Source organism: Chroicocephalus ridibundus, chromosome Z (assembly GCF_963924245.1).
Source record: "Chroicocephalus ridibundus chromosome Z, bChrRid1.1, whole genome shotgun sequence".
In the NCBI taxonomy this organism is placed as follows: domain Eukaryota; kingdom Metazoa; phylum Chordata; class Aves; order Charadriiformes; family Laridae; genus Chroicocephalus; species Chroicocephalus ridibundus.
Genome location: NC_086316.1, coordinates 59,372,482 through 59,391,486, shown reverse-complemented (window position 1 = coordinate 59,391,486; position 19,005 = coordinate 59,372,482). Strand labels below are relative to the sequence as shown.

General features: G+C 41.5%; 1 protein-coding gene across 2 annotated transcripts; it reads right to left on the bottom strand.

Annotated features, from left to right (window-relative positions):
- Positions 1–53: 53 nt before the first annotated feature.
- HEXB (hexosaminidase subunit beta) lies at positions 54–18,756 on the bottom strand. Of its 2 annotated transcripts, XM_063320610.1 has the most exons (14): positions 18,215–18,733; positions 17,961–18,118; positions 14,575–14,640; positions 13,742–13,788; positions 13,459–13,569; positions 10,963–11,064; positions 9,285–9,414; positions 7,358–7,538; positions 6,201–6,287; positions 5,545–5,617; positions 4,735–4,909; positions 3,461–3,551; positions 3,142–3,246; positions 54–242 (listed from the first exon to the last, which is right to left on the bottom strand). In XM_063320610.1, the coding sequence occupies exons 1-14, from the start codon at positions 18,505–18,507 to the stop codon at positions 179–181; spliced, it is 1,683 nt and encodes a 560-aa protein (XP_063176680.1). In that variant the 5' UTR covers positions 18,508–18,733; the 3' UTR covers positions 54–178. The 2 variants fall into 2 exon arrangements, 1 of the variants encoding a protein (XP_063176680.1); XR_010069126.1 differs by lacking the exon at positions 3,461–3,551 and having other exon boundaries at positions 18,215–18,756.
- Positions 18,757–19,005: the final 249 nt, after the last annotated feature.

Below are 19,005 nucleotides of genomic sequence, written 5' to 3'. Positions count from 1 at the left end.
TGAAGAATCCCTATTTCTAATGAAAGCTAAACCCCATCATTTTTACTCCAACAAGAATGTCAAATAACTTTATTTTAAAGGTGAAAATTTTAAGTCTTGGTTCAGATTTCAAACTGCATGTACGTACATTCACACCCCAGAGGCACTTCAGGTTGTCGACTAGAAATTGCTGCAGCAGTTACTGCCCTCTTGCTTCATGGGGACAGTATCCAACAAACACAGGTTCTGCTGCTATGCCACGGCTGTTAAAAGAAAGTGGAATGTGTGGGATTATAATCAAACACTGGGCTAGTTCTGTAGGCAGGAAGAGAGATACTAACACTCTCTTTTAATCTTTGTGTAAACAAAACTACTTCCAAGAAATAACAGATTAGGGAGTGAAAAAGGGCCCTATTCTACAGTTCATTGTAGTTCAGTTAAGTACAGTTCTCTGTTTCAATAAGATGTACCAGGATATTACAAAACACGTTGAAAAGCTTAAATTCAGGGTCTAATTGTCAATCTATTGTTTTTATTGAAAAGGGCTCATAAGAATGTGAAAATATGAATCAGCTGACATTTGCACTCTGCCCCAACCCCAATGTTTCCTTCACATGCAGCTCTAACTATGTCTTTTTCATTCATTTTTCTGGGGAGCCAGTTTTAGTAAACAGGACTTTTTCCATGTACACTAACATAAGTTATGCTCATGGCTTTAAAAACAAACAAACCCTTTAGCTTATAAAGGTGTAGTAAGATAGCATAAAAAGATGTTTCAGAGTTAAAGTAGTTGTCAAAATTCTGCTTCTTGGATATTTAAGAGCTAGATAGCATAGCACTGCTACAGGGATTTGTAGGATAATATACACCGGTATTTAAATTGAACTTAAGAGCTGCAATGGAAGAAGCTGAATAATGAAATACCTCAGCTGAACTACTGCTTGCCCCTAAGCAAGACCTACTCTTAGGAAAAGACAGGGTTGTTGTCTAGGTCTCTGGAAGATGTGCCAACCTTTTTGTTTCCCTTCTCCCATCACCGTTTTGCTGCAATTAGGGCTGCTGTATCCTACAGGAAGCTGAGTCTAGATCTGAATAGCAGCTACTGCTTTCATGGTACTATTTCAACAGCAGTGGCCTTGGCCTGGACAGGTGGAGCTACTGTTATTCCAGTGACCCTGATCTAGCTGTTACCTACCCATTCCCTCACATCACCCATGCCTGGTAACCAGATGCAGAGCAAGCCAGAGCTGTTTGTTCTACTTGCTCTTTGGCCTGCTACAACTGCCATGGTCTGTATATATACTATATATAAAAATGTTAGTAGGGACATAGACCTTTGCCCACTCCCTGACTGATTAAATCAGCTCTTTGACCTCACACAATGCTAAATAAGTGCCCTATGCATGAAAGGCAACACAACTGCAGCTCCAAGGAATGCTCATTTCATCGGTGGAAAGGGAATGGTTTCTCTTGTTTTTCTGGTTCAAAGCCTATATAAAAGGAATCATTTTCAGGAGGACGTGCCCTTTTATTAAGGTAGTCTGTTTGTAACAGGAATTGTTCACCATAAGTTTTTATGCCAGCAAAGCAGTTTTAGCACCAGAAAGTATCTGAAAGAAAAAGCGTGCAGCACATACAGGGAGGAGTCCTTAGTCTGCCCCTGCATTCTGCATCTCTCATGCTAGCACTACTAGAGCAGCTGCAGTTATCTGGATCAGCTTTTATCATTGTTTTATCAGTTATCTGTATCCCTGCACAGCAATACAAGTACCAGCATTAAGGAAGAAGATGGAGATAAGGAACAGTTAACCAGGTCCAGGAATAGCATGGCTTAGTTCATTATAAAACGCTAATCCTAGAGGTACAAGCACTGTACACTTTACTGTTCAGTTGTATCTGTTTTCTCTGAACCCCATCAAAAGATGCACCATCCTGTTAAGTGACAGGACATAACTTTTTAAAGCCTTTTATAATGATGTTTTTAAGATGTATTTATTAATTCTCTTAATGTATCTATTTTTTCATGACTGAGGGAAATAACACAATTTACATATAACTATTTTCCTATGGCATTATTGTAAGCCAGCTTGAAATAAACCCAACAAGTCAAAATTCATGAGTCTTTCAGTCACTCATAACTTGATTAATTAAAGAGCTACTTTACACTATAAGCTGAAAGTCAGTGATTCCAACAGATAATCGTGCTAAGACATCTACAGGAACATGAGCAGAGTGTTTAAGTGCTGACTCTAATTGCCATTGTAGGTTGTTCTCTAAAAATCTGATTTGTATCTATCTATCTACTTCAAAATACTTCTTCATACTGTTGGGATTTTCAATGACTTGTCATAAACTTTTGTAGAGAAATTAAATGGCACGTTGCACTCCTGCTGCAGTCCAACTCTGCAGCAGCATTTGGGAAAACCTAAAAGGCTCTCTTGACTGTATACTTTTAATAGTAGAGTCAAACTTTGACTTAAGACCTAGAAATCACTCATTTCTACAACCACAAAGATACAAAGACAGCACTAGCAATAATTAAGCAGCAATTTGTCTAGATACTTTTCAGGAAAGAACTACAGAGAAGAATATGTTATGAACTGACTTTGTTTACAGTAGTCATAAATTAAAATTTATCAGGAACTCCTTACCCACCCCTTTCAGTTCCTACACTAAGGCAATACCTGAAAGAATAGCTCGCTCAAGTTCACCGCTAAGGCAAACGGCTCCACTTGATTGCCCGCAAGTCTTTAATTATTATTTATAACAAATAATTAACATGCTTTTTTAAAAAGTCTACTTTTTCTGTCTGCATATTCCTCGCACATACCCTTTAATATCCTTTTTGTCTGAAATAATTCAATCATGGTGTTGTTTTTTCCTTTAGATAAAAGAAAGGGCATAGATGAGTTCTAGTATTTCACTGAAGAAAGTTAAATGAGTTCTGAAAATGTTAATTGCAAAACTGTCTAGAGCTCCTGTCTTAATGTATCTGTTCTTCCTCTTCTGTGGATGTAAAACCACATGGGATGACATTTACATAGTCAGATTAGACTGCTAGCTCTCCTCTCTGTATTTCCAGACCAGCAGTGCAGGCCTGCACTCAAGCTCCATTGGTTATAAGGCATGAGAACCAAGCTTTTCTATAGCTATTAACCTTACCGGAGCATGCGGCATCGGTGATTAGTCAGTCTTTCATAGGCATCCTGCAAGTTGGTCACATTCCTGCTGCTCCAGAGTCTTTCCCCTACAGCACTTGCCCGAGGCCTGTAAAGATATACTGAGTTTTAGAGCAGGTACAGTCTATAACCGGAATGGATTAAAGCTTTTAATACCAGGTTTTATATACCCAGAAGCATCAATTTCTATAGCACCTCAGGTTCAGCACAGAGCACTGTTACCACTAACATACAGTCCTGTTGGATTAATTAATGGTCCCAGTAGCTGGCTTTCTAAAATCTAAAGATCAAGCAGTTCGTACCATAATCTTGGTGTGAGGTTAGTTGCATCCACAAATTCCCCCCACAGGCAGGCTTCTCCACCTATTAAAAGCTTTTTCTGTTTTTCAGATCCTGAAGTCAAAGCAGAAAGTTAGAATTTCTATTTGCCCAGAAGATGGGCTTTATCAACAATTTTGTCTTCCAATACTGAGAGAGGACTCATGTTCAGTTGTTTGTTTTATCATATGAAACATCTATCCCAAGCACTAACTTAATGTTTTGGTAGTCTTGTTACTGCATGTGAGAACCACCAGACCATTTGCACAGAAAACCCATTTCCCTTTTCTGTCAGAAAGGATTTTGCCTTTTATCCTCTAAAAGACATTCCTCAGCTTTCTGATATTCTCCAGAGATTTCAGTCATTATTGAAACTGTTCATTCTATCACAGACAGAACATTCCTTGAAAAAGCTATGAAGTCAAGTGTTCTCCCTGATCAGCTCTGAGAGCTACCTTGCATAAAATGAAAGCCCCAGGGAAAGAATCATAGAATGGTTTGGGTTAGAAGGGACCATAAAGATCCTCTAGTTCCAACCCCCCCTGCCACGGGCAGGGACACCTCCCACTAGACCAGGTTGCTCAAAGCCCCATCCAGCCTGGCCTTGAACACTTCCAGGGATGGGGCATCCACAGCTTCCCTGATCAACTTGTTCCAGTGCATCACCACCCTCACATTAAAGAATTTCTTCCTCATATCTAACCTAAATCTCCCCTCTTTCAGTTTGAAACCATTATCCCTCATCCTATTGATCCACTCCCTGATAAAGAGTGTTTCCTGTAGGCCCCCTTTAGGTACTGGAAGGCTGCTGTAAGGTCTCCCCAGAGCCTTCTCTTCTCCAGAAGGAAATGATGTTTTTATCAGCTTTAGAGGGAGAGAACACGTCCTTTTCTAGAACAGTCTAACACTAGAAGCTTGCTAACATATGAATTCAATGCCTACCAACAGCCATTTTGCACAACTCTGCCCCTAATGCATGATGCATCTGCCCACCTAGTCTAGCATCCTGTCTCACACAAGCACCAGTGCCAGATGCTTCAGGAAGGTATCCCTTTCCCTGCGAGAAGTGGAAAGTTGTGGGTTTTTTTTATTTGAGAATTTTCCAGAGTTCTAGCTAACATTAAAGTCCTTTGATTACAGCCTATCTGATCATAGTGACTGCATGACCACTCTAAATAGCCGTATTTTTCCCATATACACCTTACTATGAACCAAAGACTTTCATGCACAGAACATGCATATAAAAAAAGTAACAAACCAGGGAAGTTAAGTGGTTCGACGCTGTAGTATTTCTTCCAGTCTTGACCATAACTAATGTAGTCTAAGTACCAGGGAGCTGCCAGGATAGCAGTGAACCCAGCTCCTGTGACGCTGCTCAGTTCATGAGCATAGTTGTTTCCCATCCACACTTGAACTACAGTGTCTGGTTTCAGCTAAAAGGGGGAAAACCAAAACAAAACCCAAAACCATTAAAGACAATCTTAACTGCTGTTATCAGGAAAAAGGATGATGGATTTCAAAACTAAGTACTGTGTTTTGAAAAGGAAAATTTTGGAAAAATTGTCATTCCCAGCCCCCCCAGTCTAAAGCTGATTAGCTCTTCGCCAATTTTAAGCAAAGTTCACACTAGAGTGAAGCCTAGGTTATACCACAGACAGTTCATGCACTAAGAGGGTTCCTACATGCACCAGTTATCTGACCAGCTCTGAAAAGCTGAGCAGCACCTCGTGTTACTAGACCAGACGCACAGTTATGTCAGAAAAAAAAAAAAAAACACCACATGGAAGCTCATAGAAACTTTCCCACCCTGTACTCTGATGCTCTAAAGCATATTATATTATCTGTGTTCACCTTTCGAAAGCAATTCAATGCTGGTGTTCCTGTTACACCTATTTTACGTGTTCAATAAATGATAATTTCAAGGCAAGCCCCGCATCTGGGGAGACTTGCTGGGGACACCAGCAGACTTGCTTTAAGAGACACAACCATAACTACTCGATAGTCTACTATACCCTCCCACAGTATTGTGCTGTTACGCAAAACTATCTTATTTATTTTTCCATCGTACCTCTGCTTTGTTATCAAACACTTCTTGCCAGACCACGTATCCTTTGTTATAGGAGGAAACAATGTCCAAAATCCTAGAATTTAGAAATAAGATCATGTTTGTGAACTTGAATGAGATCAGTACAGGCACACTGTTTTCCACCCTAAGGCACATCAGACCTTTCCGAGCACTGCACAGGAGACCAAGAAAAAACATTTTTTTCTGGTTTTGGCCTTCAGTGCTCTAACTCAAAGAGGATGTTCTCCCATGTACGAGGATACGCATGTGCAGTAACACAAACTGATGTTCAGAACTACCAGCAACTCATACAGGTGTCTAAGTCCATGTTTTTTTAAGAATGAGAGAAATAAACAGCTGCAAAAACCTTAAGACTTTTCTTCCCCACTCTGTGTGCTGAAATTACAGCAGATACTTATTTTAAGATAACCAGTACATTCAGACTGTGCACAGAACTAGCCTGTATGTCCTCGTTGTGTCCCATATTTTAAAACTGTGACCTTTACATTCAGTGTATTAAAAGAAAGTGGGCAGTCCCCAATACATGACACTTTTTGAAAACAATATAGCCTAACCTAAATCAGCTTCAGTATCTGCCCTCAGCACCCCCTCAGACAGTGGCTGTAAGAAGCTGAGCAAAAATTAAAACACCAACATACTTCTGAATATAATACGATTCCAGTTTCGCGTAGTCAATGCCAAATCCTTGCTTCCTCATGAACTCTCTCACTTCAGGGTTAGATTTCCTTAAATAATAACAACGAAATAAGTCAGAAAAAAAAAAAAAGGATAATTTTGTTTTGTTTTAAACCAGGTTTCTCAACCATTTCCACCTACGCACGGCAGACTAGCTGATGCCTTAGGCACGCCATAGCCTGGAATGCACAACTGAGTAAAAGCAGAAGGCTAAGATGATTTAGGTATTTTGAAACAGTTTCATCCTGATTTGAAATAAAGCCAATAGTCCTTCTTCTCTGGTAGAACTACTGGAGTCCCTGTTCTTAAGCAGTCTCTGGCAGGCTGCCTCAAGCTCCTAAAAGCTCTGGGGTTCTGGCTTCTCTGTGACTTGGTGGGAAGGTTGCCAGAAGGTCTGGAAACTAAGCAGCCATAATAACACAGGATCTGCAGGAGTGACATCAAGAATTTGGGAAAATACCCAAAAAGCAAACCAACACTTTTGTGATAAAGCTTTTGTCAGAAATTTTCTTTCTTCCTAAAAATTAAAGAAAGTTCTGAGTGTTCAGATTTTATGTTTCAAGAGAATGCACAAATACTAACATCAATGTGAATACTCATGCAATTAAATGTTCTCGAAATTCTGTATTATTAGTTACTCCAGCAGAGAGACTACAAAGTATTCAAAATCCACAACCAATTGAAAACCTCTATTAATACATGCCATACTATTAATACAAGCAGACAGGAGTCAGTACTGTAATACTTAATGTTATCAGGTTTTCTGGAAGGCAGAACTCAATGAAAAGAACTGATTTTCCTTTAACACAAAGCATTTAAATGTTAGTTATCTTATACAGTACTTTTCTACCATACTAGTTCTCCTTCCTGCCAGCTTAATTTTCATGAAGAAATCCTTTAGAGTACCTGAACATTTCTGAAACTACTAGTCAAAGCAAAATTATGCACAACATCACTTGCTTGTTGAGCATCACAAAAGCTCTGCCTGTAAATAGTTACAGAAGTAGGAGTGGAGATCTTTGGGTTAAGGAATGAAAACTGTCTCACGCAGTTCCATAACTGATGGATTTAGGCAAGTTTAAGAGGCACCAGATATTTACTCTTTGAACTGTCACCGTACCAACAATCGAAGTTTACTTCATCTCCTCCCAAATGAATGTAAGCATCTGGAAATACACTGCTGATCTCTCTGTAGAATTTAGTCATGAAGTCATAAGTTGTATTCAAAATGGGATTTACAGGTCCAAAGGACCCAGTTGGACGTTCTCCACTGTAACAAGGGGTGAGAAGATCTCTTTGACCTAATAGAAACAATTAATAGAGGATATTCAATTCCATGTCGGAATGCTAACTTTACTAGCAGGAACAGGCAGTTACCCATATTAAAAATGTTAATACTCATGTCTTAAGTGTTCATCTATCTAAGTATAATCAAATAGAGGCAGGATGAAATAAAACAACTTGCCCAAAGTTGAAGAACCCTCTAAATGGAAATCAGCACTCTGACTTGTAGATTTGTGATTTAACACACAGTAATTTATGGAACATGTCACTGTACCTGCAAAACAGCTTCTGGATGACTACTTGAATAAAAAAAGCTTTAATGGATTTAGGGAGGAAGCCAATTAGAAGGAAGCCAAATATAATGAGTGTGCTCCAGAGGCCTCTTTCCTCTTTTTATTATTCTGCTTTGTTAACACCTAAGTAGGTGGGAGATACATGGCTCAAGGTACATGTCCTACCTTAGTCTGCTAGGAATTTACCCCTACACAAGAAAGGAAGGCTCACAGACATCAAAACTAAGCACTTGTTCTTGAGTCAAGATCTCTGAAGCAACATGAGCCAGTATAATAAAATAGGAAAAAGTTACTACATATAGGTTGGAGATTCATAAATGCAGTTTACTTGGTAAACCGTGGTTACAGCAGCAGCAGCACCTTCTTCCTGGCTGTGTGTTTCCTACACAGAGCACATTTACCCTAAACAGGGCCCTAGTGGCAGATTGTTTCAGCTACCTTCCTTGCATGCCGTAAGACTTCTCCCCAGTATCTTGAACCTGAATGCAATCAAAGCATAGCCACCCAGATTCATAGGCAAAGCCAGAACTGGCTCCTGTGCATCACATTAAGAAAAGCTATTACACAAGAAGCTATCAGGAACAGTTGATTTTAGGCAAGGGAGCTGAACCTTGGTCTTAATATGAATATAGACCACCCCACGTGTCACCAGGCAAGCCACTGGCTTTTATTAGTGCTCTGTGACAGCAAAGACCACCTGAGATGAAGGATTCAGAAAGACTGTTTAGAAAATTTAGTTTTTGCCTTGTTCCTTTCCTCCTCATTCTAGATTAGTGAGAAAGAGCCTGAGGCATCTTCCAACATTATGGCTGCATCCCCACAGGATGAGCACAAGACTTGCCCCATGGCTAAAGCTAAAGCTATGAAGCGCTAGAAAAACCTTTACTATTTCCAGTTTGGCCAAACCCATCATATGTTAATTGCAGTGAAATCACAGTCACTGCGCCTTGAATTAAGACACAAGGTTCTGTGGTCCTTGAGTACGTGTAAACACTACCACCCTCAGGATTCAAGCATTCTCTATCAAGAGAAGTATTTTTCTGAAACCCAGAAGAGAGTGAAAAAGCATCCAACTTTGCTGTGTTTTGTACACTGTCAGATTACCGCTTTACTAATAGAATCATTAATCACTTTGAAAGAACCTTTCCAAAGCAGAAACCTCTAGAGACAGCAACTCACTATTTCTAGCCACTGCTTCTAAACTCAAGAGCACTAACAACAATGTGAAGTCTAAGGCACACAGAATGTATCTGTGCCTTTGCACACACATCCAGCACAGCAAGTATCAGCTTTCTCCATTCATTCTACTTCCTCTAACACATAAAGATCATGGCTATCACTTAGGCTGCCCCTTGCTTACCTCTTATTAAGGGGCTTTCAAACCACTTTAAGGGCTGCTTTTTAACAAGTTAATTTGCTTGCACTCTATTTACCACAATCTTCTAACCATTAATACTTTCTTGGACATACCTTTTCCCCAAGACTGCGTGTGTCCTGGGGTATCAAACTCTGGGATAACTCTAATGCCTCTTAACCGGGCATACTCAATCACCAGACTGATGTCAGTAGGAGTATAGATGTGGTTATAGGAGTACGCTCCCTGTAAAGTATTCACATTTAGAAACAGTTTACAAAACATTGTATCAGCAGCTCAAAAAATCGTGACTAAAGTGCTATAATTTAGACTGGAGAGCATTTTTAGAAGTTAGCCTTTTGTGGTTTTTCACATATGCAACTGCACTGATGGTACTTCTAGGTTGACTAGTGGGGGGGGGGAACAAAACAAAACAAAACCCACAGACATGAACCCCTTTTTCCACACTAAGACAAATCTGAGGAGACCATCCTTTCCTCCTTAGCTCACAGTTAATGAGGAAAACAGAAAAGGTAGTATCTATTCCATCAGATTTTTGAAAGATACGGTTTTCAATTCTTCTGTACAAAGGCTAGTTACTTTTGCCCTCCACCTCTGCATCATTAGTCCTAAAACATGAGGCCCTTGTTATATGACATGCAAGACTAATGGAAAAAATCTGCCAAGTCAGAAAGAACGGTGTCTTTTTCCAACACCTCTGCTTGTCAGTTTGAATACAATATCCAATTTAGCGTCAGGGCACGTTTGTTTTGTGACGCTGAATTTGAGTGTTATTCCACTCCCACACAGAAAACAAATGTGACAAGTGACCCAGACTGCTACAGTTAGAAAAGCGTCATGAATCCTCATGATTAATAGCACCTTAAGCTTCTATTTACCCAGAAACAGTTTCCACAGCTGAGTTACTAAAAAAAGATAATGATAAACAAGAAGCCTTTCATAAAGAAGGCTACTGAGACAGAGTCCATCTCCTTCTCTCCAGCTGTCAGTGGGGAATGGAACAGAACTCCACAGCCATTACTAGGAAAAATAATCTGACTGTACCATCCAACATCTACAATTTTTTAATTAAGAAATTCTTCACAGCATCTGATACATAATTTTCAGGAGGGTCAGCTCAGATTATTTTTAAATTATTATAATATAGATATTAGGCTCTACTTAACTATTCATGATTGATTTGGCTATTACTGCACTGCGATTGAGCAAGAACCTCATGATGGCTTTTATTAATTAGCAAAATCTGCTGTGAATTGGGAACTAAAGAGATACATTGCAGTGTATTCATTTCAGAAAACAACCTCTCACTTTTGGACCTCTAGACATGTTGTGTTTTGTCAAGTTAACTAGATCTCAGAACGGGCAAAAGTACTACTGCCATGGTTCCAAACCTAGAGCTGACAGGAAACTCTCTTACATCCGTTTGAGTGACAGTTAAGTCTACCAGTAAAACAAACAAACCAACAGAAATACAAGCACTGTTCACCGCAACAGATGATTTGAACCATTAGTGCTTGAAGGCCTGCAAACACTAAGTGGATCACTGTCAGCAGCAAGTTTGCACAGAAGAGTTAGGAAGGTCATTTACCATGCATCCACCAAGGAAGACTCAAATATGGTTCACAGAGACCATGTTGGTTGTTGGTCCTCTGGTACTGTTTCACAATCAGCCAAGGCAAATGTATTCAAACATTGGTAGGCTCTGCATTCTATTTTCATGAAAGATGTGCCAGATTTCTGCCCTCCCACCCTGCTCCAGTAATGTTTACTCACCTTGTCACTTAACTCAGGGAAATAAATACTCTGGTAAGGGAATGACTGATCATCTACTATATGCCAGTGGAAAACATTGAACTTGTTAAAAGCCATGGCATCCTGTAACAAAGAATGCAATACAGTCTAGTTAAGCACTTCACTCTCACAGAAAACCTATGCAAAAAAAGTTGGTCTTGTCCCTGTATATCCCGCCTGCCTAAAGGAGCAACTTAAAAAAAAAAAAAAAACCACAAAGAAAATGCATACTGTGTTTCAACGAATGCTAGAAGCATACACCAAAACACACCATCCTGTTTATACTACTGCTCCATTCCTTTGCTATCTATTTGCACCACTCCTGCCAACGAGCTCTTGATCTGATCATGCTACACTGCCCGGTAGAAGGGGAACTGCTATAAATGCTTATGAGTTTCTTCCCTTTCAGAACACATCTGGGTAATTCTCTACGCACCAGGAGCTATTTCAGCTTAGAGAAAAGCCTATGCTTTTCTACCTAAATACTTTGGACTCAAAAACCAAACAGCATGAGAGTTTCTAACTATTTAGTACATCTCTACTTGCTAGTGACTTCTGCAGAATCCATTTCAAATGCATGCAGAATAAACGCGTGCATTTTCCACAAAGAAGTGTGGCTTATGTTTTTAGTCATTACAGTGTCAGTACTTCCCTTTTAACACACTTATTTTAGAATTATGACTCCAGATGGACAGTTAAGCACATACCCGAGTTATGCAAGTTTGTCAGAGTCACTAGAAGTGTTGTGTGCTGCGAGCAGATGGAAAAAGCATTCTCTACATTGTTTGGGACTAAGTAATTGCAACACAGTTGCTTCCAATCCCTTCCCACAATACAATTATTTCCACACCTTCCCCTTTCGTTTTTTCACCAAGCTGTGTTTAAAGAAGTGACAAAAATCTCTTCAGGAACTCCCACCAAATCCAAAGGAAGATTTACACCTTGTCCACTCCCCAAAATTATCTCATCTGTTTCATTAGAAGAGGTTTCAATTACCGCATGTCTTCACATATTTCTATCAAATACCATCTTTCCACACAAAAAATGCTATCTCCTGACCTTTACCTCAGCCACGCCTTCCTCAAGGACAATGCACTTCCCGGAAATACAGTAAAGCAGCCGAACACAAACAAGAAATGTACTTAAACTGCTGCCTTAAGCATCTAATTACTGCATGTCAGTGAAGAGATTACTGCTGCTTTTTATTAGGTTAGCCTGGACTCAAGCAGGCACAAAGGTGGGAGGAAAAGCACACTTGTTCTTTAACCAGCAAAATGTCATAAGTGTCCCATAGCTCTGGGAAATTATTAAAGCCACAAGCATAACTTAAGGAAAGAAAACATGATAGCAACAGTTACAGAAACACAAAATTGGTTAGAAATGCAAGTCTCAAAAGTCAAGTTACTCTTTGGACATTGTTGTCTCTTTTAGAAAAGACAACAAATAATGATGCAATTAACTACTTGAGTCTTTGAAGCACCCTCAATTGTAAATGAAACACTACACAAACACTACTTGCTAAACAGGGACTGATCTTAAAGGTAAATACAAGTGGTAAATACCCATGGAGGGGCAAGTGCTGAGCACAGTTCAACGATGACCTCAGAAATGAAGACTGGTTTTACCTGCACTCTCTTCCTCCCCATCCTAAGCCTGTTCTGCAAAGTTCTGCAACATGGAAAGGAAATTTCTAACACTATTTCATCTTGGAAAAGCAAGACAGAGACAAGACAGGAAAACTGCTTGTTCCTCCACTCCAAGGTGCCTCCCATTTCAACCCACCAAATAAACGCTGCTACAAGGATTTCAACAGGAGAGAGGAGTACAAAACAGAAAAAAACCCACAGCTTTAGCTGCTATGATTACACCATTGTTATATATTTACATTATACATATACATAGTATACAATTATTAGTGTGCTTACACAAGCTTTTCAGATAAAGTTTTGTTGGTGCTTGTGTGGTTTTTTTGCGTTTTGAAGGGATGTAGTGAAAGAAATCAGTAGCTTCCAATTAACATTTCCAATTTCTCCCCTTACTCTATACTACTTAATTACTGGCTTGCTCTTAGCAGCACAAGAAAGAATAACCAAAGCCTGGTTATTCAAAAGACTGGAATTTTCCTGCATCCACTGGCACTGAAGCCAGGACTTGCAAGGTCTCCCCTGTAGTGCTTGGTGACAGTCAGATGTCTCAAAACACGGTTCCAAGAAATATATGAGCTGGTTTAGGCAACAGAAAACACAGAAAGCCCAATGTACCACAAATCCCAGCCTCCTTTACAGGTTCACTGTGTCTGCCCACTCAGTTCCTCTATGGTGTATGTTCTGACCTTCACTTAGCAAAGTTCACTCTGTCCTTTTAGAAGTCAGACAGCGGAGATGGGTTCTCCTTTCATACCAGTTGCTACCTACTCCAGGGGCCAAAACACAAAAGCAAAAAGCCTTCACTATTAATAATACAAAACTGCCCACTTACCAGGTTTGTAAGAATAGATTTCAATGGTAAATAATGCCTTGAAGTGTCTAGTAAGATTCCTCTATGAGCAAATCTTGGGAAGTCATCGATTTCAGATTCATTGACAAGAAACTATGAGAATGAAATTTAAAAATTAGAATTTTCATTTTTTATTCACCATTTCAAACAGGAAATACTTAGTTTTCAGTTTTTTAACAGCCTTCCAAGGATAATTTTCTGAAAAAGTACTAGTAGATGTGCTGCTTCTTGAAGAGCACACAATAAAGAATGTGGCTATACTTACACTTCCATAGTCATCTTCATGAACCAACTGACTGAAGGTTTCCAAACCTGTGAAAAAAATCCAAGAAAGGATCTGGAGTACAAGCCAGCACTTGTCCTTAAAGTTTTAGTTAAAAACAGGACCATAACTATTTACAAGTATTCACATAGCTAGAAAGAATGCTTTGTAGCTGAGTTTCTTTCTCTTCAGCACAGTTTTCCTTAATTGCTCAAGCACCCCAGTTAATGAAGTTCTGATGAGAGAACCATCCAAGCTCTCCATTATACACAAGTGCTGAATATTAGCAGTAACAGCTCAGCTGTACCAAACCAATCCTTCAATAGTATGGAAGTCACTGATAGCAAGGTAGGAATATCTGGTATTGTCATGCATCTATTCTTGTCATTTCTGGTACTGGTGAAGTTTCTAATTTAGCATGAAAAATCTGCTAATTTAGACTAACATTCCAGTAAGAACAGTAGACTGAAACTTCAGCATTATGGTCTTCTTGGTGATGTGTCCAGCATGTTCAGCTACTAGGTGCAGTCAGAGAATAATTTGTTATTCACACTGTAGATCAGTGAGCTAAAAAGCACCCAGGATTTTGTTGGCTTGCCTGATTTCCAGCATAGCAAGGGTGCACTTCTGGTGTGCCACTGGATCTGAGATGCTGAGCACCCGAACTGAGGGTCTGACCAACACACCTCTGGGTACCCTTCTGGTCTGTATGCCCAAGCTTATTTCTCGGGAAGGACGAATGAGGGCAAGGCTCAGTGGTCAGCTGGTTCTTAGTCTGGCATGGATTTTGAATTAAGTCCAGACCAAATAGCTCAATAGGAAAAGTATCAGCTTACCTCTTAAAGCACCCCATACCTCATCTGCTTTCAGTATAGCCACAGGCTCAGTTACAGTTAAATGATCTAAAGAATGGGAAAAAAAACAAAACATGTTATTCCTTAAGAAAGTAGGGAATGACAGGACAACGCTAACAGGCATTAAAAAGAATCTTCAAGTGCCACATCTTCCTTTGTTGGGTTTTTTTTTTAATTCTAACCAATGCTGCTTTTAACAGCGATACCGCATCACTATTTTTTGTTTATGTGCTCCCGAAATAATGCAATCTACTAGTCAGAGCATCAGCAGTTAATCACTAAAGATGATGAAAGAAATACAGTGTTTAATAATGGCAATGTTAAATATTGTACCTGTGCCAGAATTCCAGCCAACTTTAACACAACTGATTTAAAACTATCAGATGATATTTTTTCATTTAAGACGTAGGTGATAAGGGTTGGGTAACTAAGCCAAATGTAACCGCAGAAGTTTACTTCTCCTTTTACCTCTCCTTTACCTTCCTTATGCTTACATACTCTTTTGGAGATACAGCTTACAGAGATATAGCAAGTAATATCATTAGATCCTTACTATAAAGGTATTGTTACAAAGGATAATTAAAAAAACAGACCCCACCACCTAATGAGCACATGTACCAGGGCAGTGAGACGAAGTAAGGTAAAAAGAATGGTATCTGAAGGTATCCATAACAATCCTACCTTACATTTGAGTACTGGAAGTACTCAAGTACAAAGTGCTGAAAAAGAGAGACTAAAATGATTTTGTTTTTCCATTTAAGGTGATTTAGTAAATTTTAGTGAAAAAACAAATATGTTTTAAATATGTTAATTAAAAAAAAATCACATACACATATATGTCTAAAAATACACTATGCCTATAAAGCTATAAATTTGTATTATTATTTAAACATCAAAGCAATAATAAACTGACCAGGGTCACACATTTGAAACAGCAGAGAAAAAATCAGAGGGGTAAATTGCTGTATAACGATTTATCAGATCTGCCTCAGCATGAAAGAATGGCTGGTTACAAGGTATACCATTCAAACATTTGTTCAAACTACCAGAGAAAAGTCATTCAGGGACATGAAGAAAGTACCTCAAGTTTGCATTTTAACTTAAACACAGATTGCACATACTGGAAGTTCTGGGCAAGAAACAGAACTTCGAAGACCACTGCAACCTCCTGCATGGATGGAAAGAAATGGATCTTTCTGTGATAAACTGTAGTTCAGTCAGGGATTTACTTCAAAGACAGGGGACTACAGGGAACTACTGGAGAAAGTCCAGCGTAGGGCAACAAAGATGATTGAGGGATTGGAGCATCTCCCTTATGAGGAAAGGCTGAGAGAGCTGGACTCTTCAGCCTGGAGAAGAGAAGGCTGAGGGGAGACCTTATTAACGTTTACAAGTATCTAAAGGGTGGGTTTAAGGAGGATGGAGCCAGACTCTTTTCAGTGATTCCCAGTAACAGGACGAGGGGTAACGGGCACAAGCTGGAACACAGGAAGTTCCGATCAAATATGAGAAAAAAACTTCTTTACGGTGAGGGTGCCAGAGCACTGGAACAGGCTGCCCAGGGAGGTTGTGGAGTCCCCTTCTCTGGAGACTTTCAAGACCCGCCTGGATGCAGTCCTGAGTAATGTGCTCTAGGCAATCCTGCTTCAGCAGGGGAGTTGGACTAGATGATCTCTAGAGGTCCCTTCCAACTCTGAAAAATTCCAGGATTCCGTGACAGCAAGCTTTTTTTCTGAACATATAGCATACCTTAGATGAACGCAGAACAAGTTTTGTACGGCTATCTGGAACCTTTTGCACAAGCAGGCAAGAAGCCAGCAGGGAGAGGGGCAGAGAACTTGTACTTTGATTACATATCCAATACTCTTTCTACAGGAGAGTCATTGACTATCCGTGCTACCTCTATTAAGAAAAGGAGCCAAACTGCCCAATCCAGCAAGTGACTAGTTGCATATTGAAATGCATATTTCAGCATTTGTTCCCTGGACAAGCTATCCCATTAGAAGTAGAAAATTAAAATCTTGCTAAAGTCTGGAGAGCTCCACTTACTACATGAGGAAAATTCCACGTTATTTCCAACAGGAAACTCCTTTTCTACAGCTGAGGGAAAAGCTCTGACGGTTCTTAAGAGTGCAACCTAAAAATCACATGATCTGACAGATCCCCTGATAGAAAAGAACCGGCTTCGGTTAACATTTGAAGCTCACAAATCAGTTCAAAGTTCAACTAGTAGTAAAGCAGTATAATAACCTGACTGTGAAAGAAGAATTCTAAAGCATTAGCAATTTTGCTGCTATACCTCATTTGCATTGAAATGAATGATAAACTTGCACACAAAAATTGCACTGCTTGGCTAAATATACCAAGAAGACTCAGTAAACTTAAAATGAGTACATTTTGTCACAAGTCAGGTAGAATTAATCCCGCTGCAGGTGTATGACTTAAGATTTAAAGGATCTTTTTCTAACGATCTGTATCCTGCATACCAAACAACTAAGACAGCATCTGTCATTTGTTTTAGTGGCCAGCCCAGCCCAAACCACGACACTAGTACAGAAGATTATCTCAAGACAGTACTAGATTAACTGAGCATGTTTAATTCTGTGCTTACCTGCCCAGACAAAAAAAGCAATACTATCGACTCATCCTTATTTCTGTTAAGAAACTTATCTGATGATCAGGACTTGATTATAGAGTACTTCACCCTGGACTTCAGTCACAGAAGTAAAGAAGCATATCAGAAAAAATCCAATAAAACCACCATGGTTTTAAAGCCTTTTTTGGATCTACTGATAGAAAAAAGTGGATTTATAATACTGGAAGATGAATAACAAGAAGTTCAATGAACACTTTCCATTCTTTCAGGAAAAACAGAAATACCACATACCTAAGCCACTGTAGGTAACTTCAATTCAAATGTTATTTCTAAGAAGAGCAGACAAATAGGCAAAGCCAGCCCTCATGCAATACCCTGCACTGAAAGAAAGGATGATCTCTTGACTGTGCATAGATGTCACCACGCATAATTGGGCAGAGCGTAGCATAGTACCTCCAGTCCTTAACGACAGTTACTAGAAAGGACAGCAGCAGGTAAATTAGCTGAATGCTAGCTGAACTGCAGAAATTATCGGTTACACTTCTAACCAGCTCCGTGACTCACTGCAGGCTGAGACTTCCCACAGCACTGAGAGCAAGAATTATCTTCTTGCTTGCCGCTGTTGCGCAACGCCCTTGAGCGTCTCGGTGCGCCTACGATTTCCAGCTCCTCAAAAGAGAAAATCTGCTGAGTTTTAACCCTGGGCACACGACTGGAAAACGAGGGCTGAGGCTGGCGCGGAAGGCGGCGGCCGGCCGTGCGCGGTACTCACAGGCCTCGCTGGAGGCGAGGTGGGGGTAACTGTGACAGCCGGGGTCCGGGGCCTCGATCACCACCTGCAGCTGCGACAGCTCGGGCTCCCCTCGGCCGCCCGGCGGCCCGCGGCTCCGCGTCCACCGGGGGGACTGCCCGAAGATGTACTCGTAGTACCTGCCGGGGAAGCACAGACGCCGGCGGGGCCTTGGGGTAACCGCTCCCGCCACCGGGCCGCCGTCCGCAGCCCCCCGCCTCCCCGCCGCCCCTCACCTGCGGAAGGCGTCCTGCAGCAGACCGCAGTCCGGCCCCGCCGAGGAGCCGGCGCCGTGCACCAGCTGGAAGCGGCCGGGGGCCAGCTGCAACTGGCGGGGGGACGTGCGGAGCCACTGCGGCAGGGGCCACAGCGAGTCCTCACGGAAGGAGCCCGAGACCGGCTCCCACTCGGCCGGCTCCGGCGCGGCCTCGGTCGGCGGGACGCCATGGCGAAAGCCGGTGCTTACAAGCACGGCGGGCACCAGGAACAGCCCCAGCAGCAGCCCGGCCAGCCCCATGGCTCTGCCCATGGTGCGGTGGCTACCTCAGCCCGCGGCGACACGCTCGAAGGGCGGGCCGGGTCCGCCTCCGCCATCACGGGACCGGCGGGGGCGGGCCTCGGCAGCGCGCCCGCGGCGCCCGCCCGGTACCGCCTCCACAACGGCTGCTGAGCGGCCGCCGGGGAGAAGGGACGGCCAGGGCGGTCCTCACACCACCCGGTTCGGAGAGAGGGCATCGCCAGGGCGGGAGGACGGTCCTCACACCTCCGGGTCCGGGGAGAGGGCATCGCCAGGGCGGGAGGACGCCTCTAGGGGGCCGGGGGGACGTCCCCACCAGGCCGGGAGGCCGCTCCTCCGGTGGGTTTTCCTCCTTCAGCGGTCCCCAGCTGTTCGTGGTCGAGAAACCGCTCGAAGGAGTAACGAGAAGTTACCCACCGTTGCTGGATGGGAAATTTTAAGCCGTTTAATTTCTGTATGGAAAAAGCTTGATTTGGGTTGCATTTTTATAACGGGAAAACTTAACGCGTC